Here is a 13,430-nt window from a genome sequence, read left to right as displayed (position 1 = left end):
CTAACCTGCTGGGTAAGTTATCTTAAATGTTTAAATTTGAAGCATCCGCTGAGCGTTTCCAATCACTACCAATGAAACATTTGATCTCAAAATAGTTTTCTGTTCCCAAAACTGGAATATGTTATGAACAGAGTGGACTACGGTTTGTAGACTTTACCCTTTGCAAAAGTTTTCAAAAGTCGCGTTGTTTAGAGGAGTGCAAATGCAAAGTAAGTTATTGCACACGCGCACGTCAGAGTAGGCGTTCTCTGGCGGAAATATGAAGATAACGCTAGAACGGGCCAATAGGATCCGCTAGCTCGTATTTGGCTCTGCCCCCTTCTTTGCTTGTTCTGCCCACTATGGCCCATTTGTTCCCATTGGAAACGAGAGGCTGTGGTTTATCTTGGTTTAGTTATAAAACATCTTTGCTTTACAACCGGTCTCTTTGAAACTACCAGTTTGTAAACCAATATTTGATACTACACTACCCACAATACTACGTCACGTCAGCCCAAGACGAGTCACGCACGACTCTTGGGCATTAACATTTCAAACTTACAGTGCAGTCTTTTTATTCCTGAGACGTGCAGATACAGCTAACGTTAGCTATATGCAACAAAGACAACTAGCAAACTCATTTCAGACGGTCTTTACGTAGTGCATCCGATAACCATGGATATATTTTTAAAAAGCTGTCGCAATGAGCTGAAGGTAGGAACATCGACGGTTTCTGGTGGTCGCGCCGTTTGCTTGCTTTATCCATTTTCAATGTTTAGTTTGTCTTAACGGCTAACGTTAGCTGGTTATGCAGAGTCGAAATAATTTAGAAGACATGTACATTTGATGGACAAATTAAATTAGTGGGGTTTTCAGAGATATCAGGAGAAAGGTAGCTAGACATTAAATTCAGACTAGATCAAGTCGAAAGACATTGAAAAACAGTAGGGCAGTGTGACAGCAGCCTGCCGCATGGTCCCGGTGTTGCTTGTGGGCTCGTGCATGCGCATCAAATTAGATCAGACTGAGACAGTTGTCACCGTACACTAACTACATTTGAACTGTACTGTACATAGACTGTAATTACAGCTAGCTAGTTGGCCAGCCAGGCAAATTAGCATTGTCACGTGATCACATAATTGTGTTAAATGTAACTCATACACTGCTTCATTATGTTGCATGATATATATATGCATTAATATATTTAAGTGATATTCAAACAAATATAATTGTTCAATTGTAATGGGCCATGAAAGTACATTTCCTGTAGGGTCAGCTGCCTGTCAGGTGCCTGTCAGGTGTCAATATGCCCATGTGCATTTTTTTTGCTTTGCATGTCTGCCACACTTAGTTACACGATGGCTTTAATTTCAGGGTCTTGATGTCGTGCTCTTGACCTTAAGTGAAAAGAGCACTGTTTGGGTTCAAAACAAGCCCTATCAAGATTAGTGAGATCAGATGGTGTTTATAGCGCCTCAGAGCGTCACACCTTATTTACTGGTGTTCAGTGAGGGGGAAGAGAAGTCAGCACCAGCACAGATGTACTATCCAGTGTGTACATGGGGAGGCTGGTTGAGTGAGAAGTCTAATGGGAACTGAAAGACAGGTGAGGTGTATTTCAATAGTTAAGTGGCTTCCACTCCTTCTGCATCAATCTGAAAACAACATAACGGATAGATGAGACTGGGTTATATCGTGGCTAGATGAGACTGGGTTATGCCGTGGATATATGAGACTGGGTTATACCGCGGATAGATGAGACTGGGTTATACCGCGGATAGATGAGACTGGGTTATACCGCGGATAGATGAGACTGGGTTATACCGCGGATAGATGAGACTGGGTTATACCGTGGATAGATGAGACTGGGTTATACCGCGGATAGATGAGACTGGGTTGTACCGCGGATAGATGACTGGGTTGTACCGCGGATAGATGAGACTGGGTTGTACCGCGGATAGATGAGACTGGGTTATACCGCGGATAGATGAGACTGGGTTATACCGCGGATAGATGAGACTGGGTTATACCGCGGATAGATGAGACTGGGTTATACCGCGGATAGATGAGACTGGGTTATACCGTGGATAGATGAGACTGGGTTATACCGAGACTGGATAGATGAGACTGGGGATTATATACCGCGGATAGATGAGACTGGGTTATACCGCGGATAGATGAGACTGGGTTGTATTGTGGATAGATGAGACTGGGTTATACCGCGGATAGATGAGACTGGGTTATACCGCGGATAGATGAGACTGTGTTATACCGAGGATAGATGAGACTGGGTTATACCGCGGATAGATGAGACTGGGTTATACCGCGGATAGATGAGACTGGGTTATGAGACTGGGAGATTCTCACTGACTGGGAACATTTTAGCAGACACTCTTATCCAGAGCGATTTACAGGACCAATTAGGATTAAGTGCCTTGCTCTTTTATTTTATTTTTTTAACCAGGAAGGCAAGTTGAGAACAAGTTCTCATTTACAATTGCGACCTGGCTCTAAGGGCACATCGATTTTATTTTTTCACTTAGTCGGCTCGGAGATTTGAACCAGCAACGTTTTGATTACTGGCCCAATGCTCTTAGCTGCTAGGCTACCTGCTGCTAGGCTTCAGGCTGTGGACTGGCTAATTGTCACATGACCGGCTTTTGTTATCGCAACAAGCTGTCTCTGTTAGCCCCTAGCTCTGGCACCCATGACTCGTGCTGCTGTCACAGACGGCCATGCTCTGGGAAAATGAAACACCCTACTTGTTTCTCAACTCCACATTAAAAACGTTCAACAAAAACATGTAGTGGAGTTAGCAGGCCGTCATGTAGCTTAGCCATTACATCACAGTCTGCTCTACTGAGGTTATTGATGGAATTAGCCTAAGGCTATTTGACAAAGAGCTAGCCAAAGCCTTCAGGCAGGGGAATGAAGTCAGCCCTTAGCTCATCCACTTTAGGCTACACTGGGATCTGCCATTGACCCTTCAGAAGGCTATTCAAACAGTGTCCAGGGTTTTACTCTAGGATGGGGGACATTGTGCAGAACCGAGAGTACCTAATCTCCTGTGATCAGCATCAGCATGACGTGCATTGACAATACAACACACACACACAACCTGTCCACATTGCACTGTCCACTCACTAAGACACATCTGATTGCCTTTGAAGGCTCATTACAAGAGTAATGGATAGACTGACCTGTATTTTCTCATGGTAAATCCCCTCATAGGAGTTGGATATTCTTGTGACTGTATTCATCCCACTCTACCCTCAGGGGAACGCAGAGGGCAGCCCAGGGTTCCATGTGGTCCTGGGGAACGAGGCCTGTGACCTGGACTCCATGGTGTCAGCTCTGGCCTATGCATACTTCCTGTCCAAGGTGAGAGTAACCCACCCCATCATTTGGACCCGACCCATGTGTTGAGAATGGTTCAACAGAGCAAGCGTCAGGTGTTATAACACCTCTCTCTCCCCTCCCAGACACTTGATTCTGGGAAAGTTCCTCTTCCCGTTCTGAACATTCCCCGGCAAGAGTTCCCGCTGCGCACGGACAATGCCTTCCTGCTGAGAGAGAGTGGCCTCTCCCAGGATGACCTGGTGTTCCGGGACGAGGTGGACCTGGGGAGTCTACACCGGGCGGGCCGGCTGGACCTCACACTGGTGGACCACAACGTGCTGCCCAGGTCAGGGTCAATCATGACACCTTAACCTCTGTCCACTGACAGTCATCCAGGACGTCAACACTTCCCCATGTGATCATCACGTGTATCTCTATAAAAGCAACACTGACCTAGAGACTCCTTGAAATAGCTTGACTAAAGTCCCTGACTGAGTGTGTGGCTGTCTGTTGCAGCTCTGACTGTGATCTAGAAGAGGCGGTGTTGGAGGTGATCGACCATCACCTCCTGGAGAGGAAGCCCTCTCCCTCCTGTCCCATTACCGTGGAGACGGTGGGCTCCTGCTCCACCCTGGTGGCAGAACGGATCATCCTGAAAGCCCCTGAAGTCCTCGACCAACAGGTGGCCCAGCTCTTATATGGTAACCAGAAATATAACTGATGTATGTGGAAGTCATGTCAGTATTAAGTGAACTATGCCTTTAACTGTGTCACTGTGTGACGAGACTGACATCCTGTTCTTTGTGATCACAGGCACCATAGTGTTAGACTGTGTGAACATGGCCCCAGAGGCAGGGAAAGTCACCCCTAAAGACAGCCAGTACGCTGGCCTCCTGGAGACGCACTTCCCCAACCTGCCACCAAGGGGCGTCCTCTTCCAGTCCTTGCAGAATGCTAAATTTGATGTGTCAGGTAAAACACCCCAGGATTAATACCTGAAGCTCAGCCTTGTGGATGTGGTTTTTGCCTCTCAGATTAGAACGATGGGCATCCCATGATATCAATTCCATGTTTAAGTATGAAGGAGAGGGAGACCTACAATGTTTTTTGCTCATGTTCCCAGGTCTTACCACAGAACAGATGCTTCTGAAAGACATGAAGGTGGCATCGGAAGGAGATTTAAAACTGGCAGTCAGTGTGATATATATGACACTGGAGGTGGGTGTGCATCTTAACTATTCAATATGTGATACAACACAAGGTTACACCTGCTACTGGTGGATAATAACATGGTTCAAATACTATCATGTACCCAGTTCTACTGCAGTATGTCATCTCACAATGCACGTTTCACCTATGAATTCTTTACAGAATCTCACTTCAGATCTAAACTGAACACAGTCCTCAAGTTATCAGAGCCTTTCCCCGTGATACTGCCTGACACACCCTTCAAACACTTCCCTGTGCTACTGCCTGACACACCCTTCAGACACTTCCCTGTGCTACTGCCTGACACACCCTTCAGACACTTCCCTGTTGTTACTGCCTGACACACCCTTCACACTTCCCTGTGCTACTGCCTGACGCACCCTTCAGACACTTCCCTGTGCTACTGCCTGACACACCCTTCAGACACTTCTCTGTTGTTACTGCCTGACGCACCCTTCAGACACTTCCCTGTTGTTACTGCCTGATGCACCCTTCAGACACTTCCCTGTTGTTACTGCCTGACACACCCTTCAGACACTTCCCTGTGTTACTGCCTGACGCACCCTTCAGACACTTCCCTGTTGTTACTGCCTGATGCACCCTTCAGACACTTCCCTGTGTTACTGCCTGACGCACCCTTCAGACACTTCCCCGTGTTACTGCCTGACACACCCTTCAGACACTTCCCTGTGTTACTGCCTGACGCACCCTTCAGACACTTCCCTGTTGTTACTGCCTGACGCACCCTTCAGACACTTCCCTGTTGTTACTGCCTGACGCACCCTTCAGACACTTCTCTGTTGTTACTGCCTGACGCACCCTTCAGACACTTCCCTGTGTTACTGCCTGACGCACCCTTCAGACACTTCCCTGTGCTACTGCCTGACACACCCTTCAGACACTTCCCTGTGCTACTGCCTGACACACCCTTCAGACACTTCCCTGTTGTTACTGCCTGACGCACCCTTCAGACACTTCCCTGTTGTTACTGCCTGACGCACCCTTCAGACACTTCCCCGTGTTACTGCCTGACGCACCCTTCAGACACTTCCCTGTTGTTACTGCCTGACACACCCTTCAGACACTTCCCTGTTGTTACTGCCTGACGCACCCTTCAGACACTTCCCTGTGCTACTGCCTGACGCACCCTTCAGACACTTCCCTGTTGTTACTGCCTGACACACCCTTCAGACACTTCCCTGTGTTACTGCCTGACGCACCCTTCAGACACTTCCCTGTTGTTACTGCCTGACGCACCCTTCAGACACTTCCCTGTGCTACTGCCTGACACACCCTTCAGACACTTCCCTGTTGTTACTGCCTGACGCACCCTTCAGACACTTCCCTGTGCTACTGCCTGACACACCCTTCAGACACTTCCCTGTTGTTACTGCCTGACGCACCCTTCAGACACTTCCCTGTGTTACTGCCTGACGCACCCTTCAGACACTTCCCTGTGTTACTGCCTGACGCACCCTTCAGACACTTCCCTGTTGTTACTGCCTGACACACCCTTCAGACACTTCCCTGTGCTACTGCCTGACACACCCTTCAGACACTTCCCTGTTGTTACTGCCTGACGCACCCTTCAGACACTTCCCTGTGCTACTGCCTGACACACCCTTCAGACACTTCCCTGTGCTACTGCCTGACACACCCTTCAGACACTTCCCTGTTGTTACTGCCTGACGCACCCTTCAGACACTTCCCTGTGTTACTGCCTGACGCACCCTTCAGACACTTCCCTGTGTTACTGCCTGACGCACCCTTCAGACACTTCCCTGTTGTTACTGCCTGACGCACCCTTCAGACACTTCCCTGTGCTACTGCCTGACACACCCTTCAGACACTTCCCTGTTGTTACTGCCTGACGCACCCTTCAGACACTTCCCTGTGCTACTGCCTGACACACCCTTCAGACACTTCCCTGTTGTTACTGCCTGACGCACCCTTCAGACACTTCCCTGTGTTACTGCCTGACGCACCCTTCAGACACTTCCCTGTGTTACTGCCTGACGCACCCTTCAGACACTTCCCTGTTGTTACTGCCTGACACACCCTTCAGACACTTCCCTGTTGTTACTGCCTGACGCACCCTTCAGACACTTCCCTGTTGTTACTGCCTGACGCACCCTTCAGACACTTCCCTGTTGTTACTGCCTGACGCACCCTTCAGACACTTCCCTGTTGTTACTGCCTGACGCACCCTTCAGACACTTCCCTGTTGTTACTGCCTGACACACCCTTCAGACACTTCCCTGTTGTTACTGCCTGACGCACCCTTCAGACACTTCCCTGTGTTACTGCCTGACACACCCTTCAGACACTTCCCAGTGATACTGCCTGACACACCCTTCAGACACTTCCCAGTGATACTGCCTGACACACCCTTCAGACACTTCCCTGTTGTTACTGCCTGACGCACCCTTCAGACACTTCCCAGTGATACTGCCTGACACACCCTTCAGACACTTCCCAGTGGTACTGCCTGACACACCCTTCAGACACTTCCCAGTGTTACTGCCTGACACACCCTTCAGACACTTCCCTGTGTTACTGCCTGACGCACCCTTCAGACACTTCCCTGTGTTACTGCCTGACGCACCCTTCAGACACTTCCCTGTTGTTACTGCCTGACGCACCCTTCAGACACTTCCCTGTTGTTACTGCCTGACGCACCCTTCAGACACTTCCCTGTGTTACTGCCTGACGCACCCTTCAGACACTTCCCAGTGTTACTGCCTGACACACCCTTCAGACACTTCCCTGTTGTTACTGCCTGACACACCCTTCAGACACTTCCCTGTGTTACTGCCTGACACACCCTTCAGACACTTCCCTGTTGTTACTGCCTGACACACCCTTCAGACACTTCCCTGTGTTACTGCCTGACACACCCTTCAGATACTTCCCTGTTGTTACTGCCTGACGCACCCTTCAGATACTTCCCTGTTGTTACTGCCTGACGCACCCTTCAGACACTTCCCTGTTGTTACTGCCTGACACACCCTTCAGACACTTCCCTGTTGTTACTGCCTGACGCACCCTTCAGACACTTCCCTGTGTTACTGCCTGACACACCCTTCAAACACTCAAAATGTGAAGGTGGGACGTTTCACCTAGTTCATGAAGATCACCCCCCCACATGTCCAATCAGGTGGAACCACCCACAAGTAAAAAGGCAGTAACCCTGTGCCTGTCTCTTCATGTGAACTTATAAAGGGACTCACCAGCTGCACTTGAGTTTATACTGAGATTCAGAAACAAACTGTAATATCTATAAATGTTGTCCCTCAGGCTTTTCTACAGAGGCAAAGCTTACAGCAAGAGCTCTGTGAGTTCTGCCACAAGCACAGCTACAACCTGGTGGTGGCCATGACGATCTCCTTCAACGATAACAAGGAACCCTTCAGGCAGCTGGCTGTCTACAGCTCCAGCACCCTCTACAGGGGGGAGGTAGGAACTCCACCATCCCAATCAGACATGATCCCATAGAGTTGACTAGAGTTAAAGTAAGTCATTATGAAGAGTTGATAGTAAGCTTTGGGTTGCCAGGGTTGTTTTTTACAATGTATTTTTTTACATGATCAACTGAATGGTCTTTGTTGTCCTGCAGATGAGCCAAGCCTTGGAGCAAGCCCGGAGACCCAGTCTGAGCCTGAGTCCAATGAGCAGCCCTTACTCGGACATCAGGGCTTACCTCCAGGGCAACACGTTGGCCTCCAGGAAGAAGGTGCTGCCCATCATCAAGGACTTCCTGAGGGACAGGGAGCGAAGAGAGGTGCATTGTAGGACCCTAGAGGAGAGTTACGAGGTACCACAGCAACGAGCGTGCACTGAGGACGCTGGGATAGAGGAGGACTCCTACTTCCCCCACCCCTATGAACAGTCTGGTGGAGGGCTGTCCCCTTGACAACGGACTGCCCAAGATCAGCGCTGAAGCTCTGACGGAGAAGTTCAGCAAGATGGCCAGTGAAGAGGAGAACGCAGGGGGACTCTGATGTCACTCACACTCCTGGTGGTCAGTGGCGCACCCAAGCTCACTAACCTGTATAACAGCTGGATGGCCAGAGTTCTCGCAACAGGATTCAGACCAGTACAGGTTGTTTGTGACTGTGCAGGGTGTTGAGCTCGGCACAACATTGATCCACTGGGACGAGGACTGGGAGGCCCACTGTTCCCAATCCAGAGGAGTAAACAATCCACTGGCAATCATATTGGAGATGATGGAAATGCATTGAAAATATTAGTGACACCCGTGCTTTATGTTAGTGGCACCCGTGCTTTACGTTAGTGACACCCGTGCTTTACGTTAGTGACACCCGTGCTTTACGTTAGTGACACCCGTGCTTTACGTTAGTGACACCCGTGCTTTGCGTTAGTGACACCCGTGCTTTGCGTTAGTGACACCCGTGCTTTGCGTTAGTGACACCCGTGCTTTGCGTTAGTGACACCCGTGCTTTGCGTTAGTGACACCCGTGCTTTATATGGGGGGAGGGGGTTCCCGAGTGGCGTAGCGGTCCAAGGCACTGCATCTCAGTGGTAGAGGCGTCACTACATACCCTGGTTTGATTCCTGGCTGTATCACAACTGGTCGTGATTGGGAGTCCCATAGGGCTGCGCACAATTGTCCCAACGTCGTCCGGGTTAAGGTTTGGCCGGGGTAGGCCGTCATTGTAATAAGAATTTGTTCTTAACTGACTTGCCTAGTTAAATAAAGGTTAAATAAAAAAATATTAGTGACACCAATGCTTTCATCCTTGAATGGGAATAAGACATTTAATTGGGAACTCTGTTAATGGAAAAATAATCCCAGTTGTTATGTTTCCGGGAAAAATAGATTTTGCTGTAGATTTGAGAAAATAGATCCACTCTCTCTCTTCTCCCCAAGAGTGTGTGTGCAGCCTAGACTAATGTGTATATGAACATTTTTGTGATAGATGCCTAAACCAATATGTGGTCTGCTTACTAAGGCAACAGGGATCTTGATCCAGGAGGGCATTGAATGTCTACTGTAACCAAGGAGCGTGATCTTGACATCTAGGCACTGTGCCCTATACTAATGTGTATAGGAAGATCTTTGTGATAGATGCCTAAACCAATATGTGGCCCCACTTTATTTGGATAGTCCAGCTGAAGATGGTCAAACTATCTGTTGATAAGCAACTGCTTACTGAGCTTAGGGTAAGGGTTAATAGATAGAGTTGGGGTTAGGGTCAGAGTTAAGTTTAGGGCTTGGTTAGTACATAGTTAGTTGAAATGTGAGTCTGTAGAGCATCTACAAATGGACTGTCCAAATGAAGTGTTACTCTGCATGATATGCAGTGTTGATTTGACATAATTGATAAGCAGTTTGACGTTGAAGTAAAGTGTTTGTGTTGAATAGTTATTGCTAGAGATAGCTAGACATTATTCCTTAACTGATTTATTGATAATAAATCAGTTTTGAATGTTCTTCTGATTCAAAACACCATTATAATACTGTATCTTCCCCAAATGAAAGATTTTGTATACTGCAAATGTATGTAAACATAATGTATTTAAGAATTATCTGATTATATGCAATTGTATAGCACGAAGATACAGTAACTTCCGTTGGATTGTGTTAAAACACTTGGTACCAATGATATTGCTGATGTCATGTTAATTTGAATATAATACTTTGATATCTTATCTGAAACTAGGACTCCCCAGAACCAAGGTACTTCCAGGCCTGATGTAGTCTAATTAAATGACTGTTTATTTCATAAAATGCTCTAAACTGATGAGAACAGTGTTTGAGATGTAGCCATATTCTGCACTGAAAGGTAGAGTAGATTTCAGTCAAGGTTAGACCATTAGCAGATGTTATGTTATGAAGGACAATCAAGTGATTGTCAGTTTGACCTTTTTAATCGTTTGGAAACCAGCTGACTAAAGTTTTACAGTTAGAAATGTAATGGTTTCACCTGAAATGTTGAAAAGGATTTAATATTATTAAAGTTTCTTATCCTGTTTTGTCCATGTTATTTCAACTCAGTAGTTGTGATGTTGGGACCATGGAGGTTCCTCCCAGTGTGGTGTCTACTGTCTACCTTCTTCTAGAGTTTGGCCGTGTCCAAATGTTCATACTGTTTCTGTACCACACTGGGGTTCATGTTGTACTGGAAGTGCACACTTATTTTTTACGCACAAAATAAATTAGTCAACAGGGGTCTTGATCCAGGAGGGCATTGAATGTTTCTACTGTAACCAAGAAGCTTGATCTTGACATCTAGCCACTTAGCAAGTTAGCAAACCAAATGCATAGCTGGAGCCCTGAGCTGGATATCATGTATTTCTTATAGTTATACTTAAGTTGCAACGCGGCAGGCCCTGCGAGGCGCTGGTGGCCCCAACCCAAGTAATGGTATTGAAAATCATACCGTTGGTATTTTTCTAAATACCCTGGTATAAACGGAATATCGCCCAAGCCTACCTCCCTATTGTCCTTACTCCTCCCTGACTGGGAGAACTGAGGCACATTCAATGGGATGCAATGTTTAGAACGCTGCAGATAGAAATGAAATGTATAGACTGGACAAGCCTCCATTATGCAGAGTACAAATGTTTCTGTTTATTCTATGCAGTGCATTTCTATCTGCGAGGCTCTAGCTAAACATGTTTCAATCTGCCGACTAAGCACCATAGCTGCCCAGGTGAGCTTAGCCTTAGGCAATAGGGAAGCAACCACAACAGGTCCTGCTGAAATGCAGAAAAACCTGTAGGGACAGGAAGAGGGTGAATTCACTGACATAGACACACATCCACACAAACACACACACCCACATCAACAGACTTCCTCATGAGAAAGGCAGATGAGCCAGCAGGCTGTCTTGTTTTGCAAGAAACACTAGTTCCTGGAGGTACCCATTCAGTGCTGAAATAATCATCTGATCTCACTCACAGGGTGGATGGTATGGGGACCTATACAGAGCAGGGGGACCAGTACATGCTAAATGGGTAAGTGATTAAACCACTTTGCTAGTTTATTCGGTGGAAACCCATAGTTTCACAACCAATGTGTGTAGCAAATGTGAAGTGACGCTCATAGCGGTGTGGGTTTCCTGAAACAAAAACAGTGGTGTCAGTGTTTCAGCTCATTTCAATTGCTAGAGGGAAAGATGGAGTAGTGGTTTTCAATTGCTTGAGGGAAATATGGAGTATTGCATTTAAATTGTTAGAGGGAAAGATGGAGTATTGAAGTGTGAGTGTTATATCTATCTCATTTACACCCCTCCAGACTCCATGTCATATGACCTACTCTCTGAACAATGGACAGGGGTTAACAAAAGGAGAAATGGGAAGTCACAAGCCACTCTGACACTAGCAAGGCCAGTAGTGACGACAAAGATGCCACCCGTCCTGAGAGTCTCTGCTCTAATTACTTCCTTAGTGCTGAATCGCTGGCTTTGCAAAGCTGACAAAGCTTTGATTCATGCATGGGCTTAGTAATGGCCAATGTTTGTTTTTATAACTAAGATTTACATGGACTAAAGGGCAACTTCCACCACTGGATTTTGTGAGTTGTTGACAAGAGTCACGAACAGTGTCTGGGGTGATGTAATAATGCCACTAGATATACATTTGATTTAGGCCTATTATTACTATACCGGTAATTGGAAAGAAACATACTGATCTTAGTCTCTGTCTGATACTCGTACTGCGAGGTACACAAAGACAGCCACTGTATCTCTGATGTCATCATTAGTTGCCTCCGAATTCCTTCCACATCCCTTCTGTATATTGTCATCAATCTATCTGCCGGAGGTGGATAGATTGGAGTTGGAGGTATAGATAGATTATTGGCGTCAAAGAGGCATATTTCCCGTTGTCTTTTGGAAGTAGGCTACATACCGGCTGTAACGGGAGTAAATGAGATGGTTGCTCAGCGTAACTCCATGTTTGGTGATCAAGGAACATATTTTGACATAATGCTGGCGGAAAGGGAGTTTGAATCGGAGCTTTCTTTGCGTTTGGTTAATCCCTGCTATCTACTCCTGTCCTCTTATAGGCAGAGGCTTCAATAACTGCCTCTACAGGCCGTGGCCATTACAATATCAGGTTTCCTTAACACCGAGTATACACCCAAGGCATGCTTCATCGGGAATAATGCAAGAGCACAGAGGTTGTCTTCCCTTCCCACCACGAGCAGCTATTAACAGATTGTTTTCACACGCGTCTACAGGTAACTGCCAAAATACACAAAACGTGTCTTAATATTGCGTTGGGACACCACGAGCCAGAACAGCTTCAATGCGCCGTGGCAAAGATTCTGCAAGTGTCTGGAACGCTATTGGGGGGATGCGACACCATTGTTCAACGGACACCACGAGCCAGAACAGCTTCAATGCGCCGTGGCAAAGATTCTGCAAGTGTCTGGAACGCTATTGGGGGGGGATGCGACACCATTGTTCAACGAGACATTGCATAATTTGGCGTTTTGTAGATGGTGGTGGGAAACGCTGTCTCACGAGCCGCCCAGAATCTCCCTTAAGTGTTCAATTGAGTTGAGATCTGTTCACTGGTTGGTTGCAACACAGAGATACACACAATCGCATACACATACACACCCTTTAAACCCCCTATGCTACAATCTCACAAGATGTTCAGGTGTTCAGTGCCACAACGATCACGTCATAACGGGACGCCCACATTTTAAATAATTAAATAGATAATGAGTTTATACTCAGACCACATCTCACAAACCAACGCAGCTCAACCTTACTGTCACGAGTTCAGCTGGGTTGACTCATTAAACCATAGACATACAGGCTCTCGAGAGGGACCTATTGATGTGTCATTCTCGTTTTAAAAAATCAGGAGAAGGCAATACCGTTTTTTTAATGATCGTTGAGTAAACAGGAACTGTTATTGTTTCCGAA

At 46.9% G+C, this 13,430-nt stretch overlaps 2 protein-coding genes across 3 annotated transcripts in view; both read left to right on the top strand.

Annotated features, from left to right (window-relative positions):
* Positions 1-499: 499 nt before the first annotated feature.
* prune (prune exopolyphosphatase) lies at positions 500-10,521 on the top strand. The gene is given in 9 exon segments (XM_064946630.1): positions 500-693; positions 3,256-3,360; positions 3,462-3,664; positions 3,835-4,019; positions 4,132-4,290; positions 4,442-4,536; positions 7,825-7,983; positions 8,144-8,388; positions 8,390-10,521. Coding segments are annotated over 9 exon segments (1,329 nt in total). The 5' UTR covers positions 500-654; the 3' UTR covers positions 8,529-10,521.
* An 808-nt stretch (positions 10,522-11,329) lies between these two features.
* The window catches only part of bnipl (BCL2 interacting protein like), a 41,613-nt gene continuing 39,512 nt past the window's right edge, over positions 11,330-13,430 (top strand). For both annotated transcript variants that reach the window (XM_064946628.1, XM_064946627.1), the window contains exon 1: positions 11,330-11,508. In XM_064946628.1, coding sequence (XP_064802700.1) covers positions 11,465-11,508 — 44 coding nt within the window. In that variant the 5' untranslated portion in view covers positions 11,330-11,464. The remainder of the gene's footprint in view (positions 11,509-13,430) is intronic.

This window comes from Oncorhynchus masou, chromosome 29 (genome assembly GCF_036934945.1).
Source record: "Oncorhynchus masou masou isolate Uvic2021 chromosome 29, UVic_Omas_1.1, whole genome shotgun sequence".
In the NCBI taxonomy this organism is placed as follows: Eukaryota; Metazoa; Chordata; class Actinopteri; order Salmoniformes; family Salmonidae; genus Oncorhynchus; species Oncorhynchus masou.
This window is presented reverse-complemented; position numbering and strand designations above follow the sequence as displayed.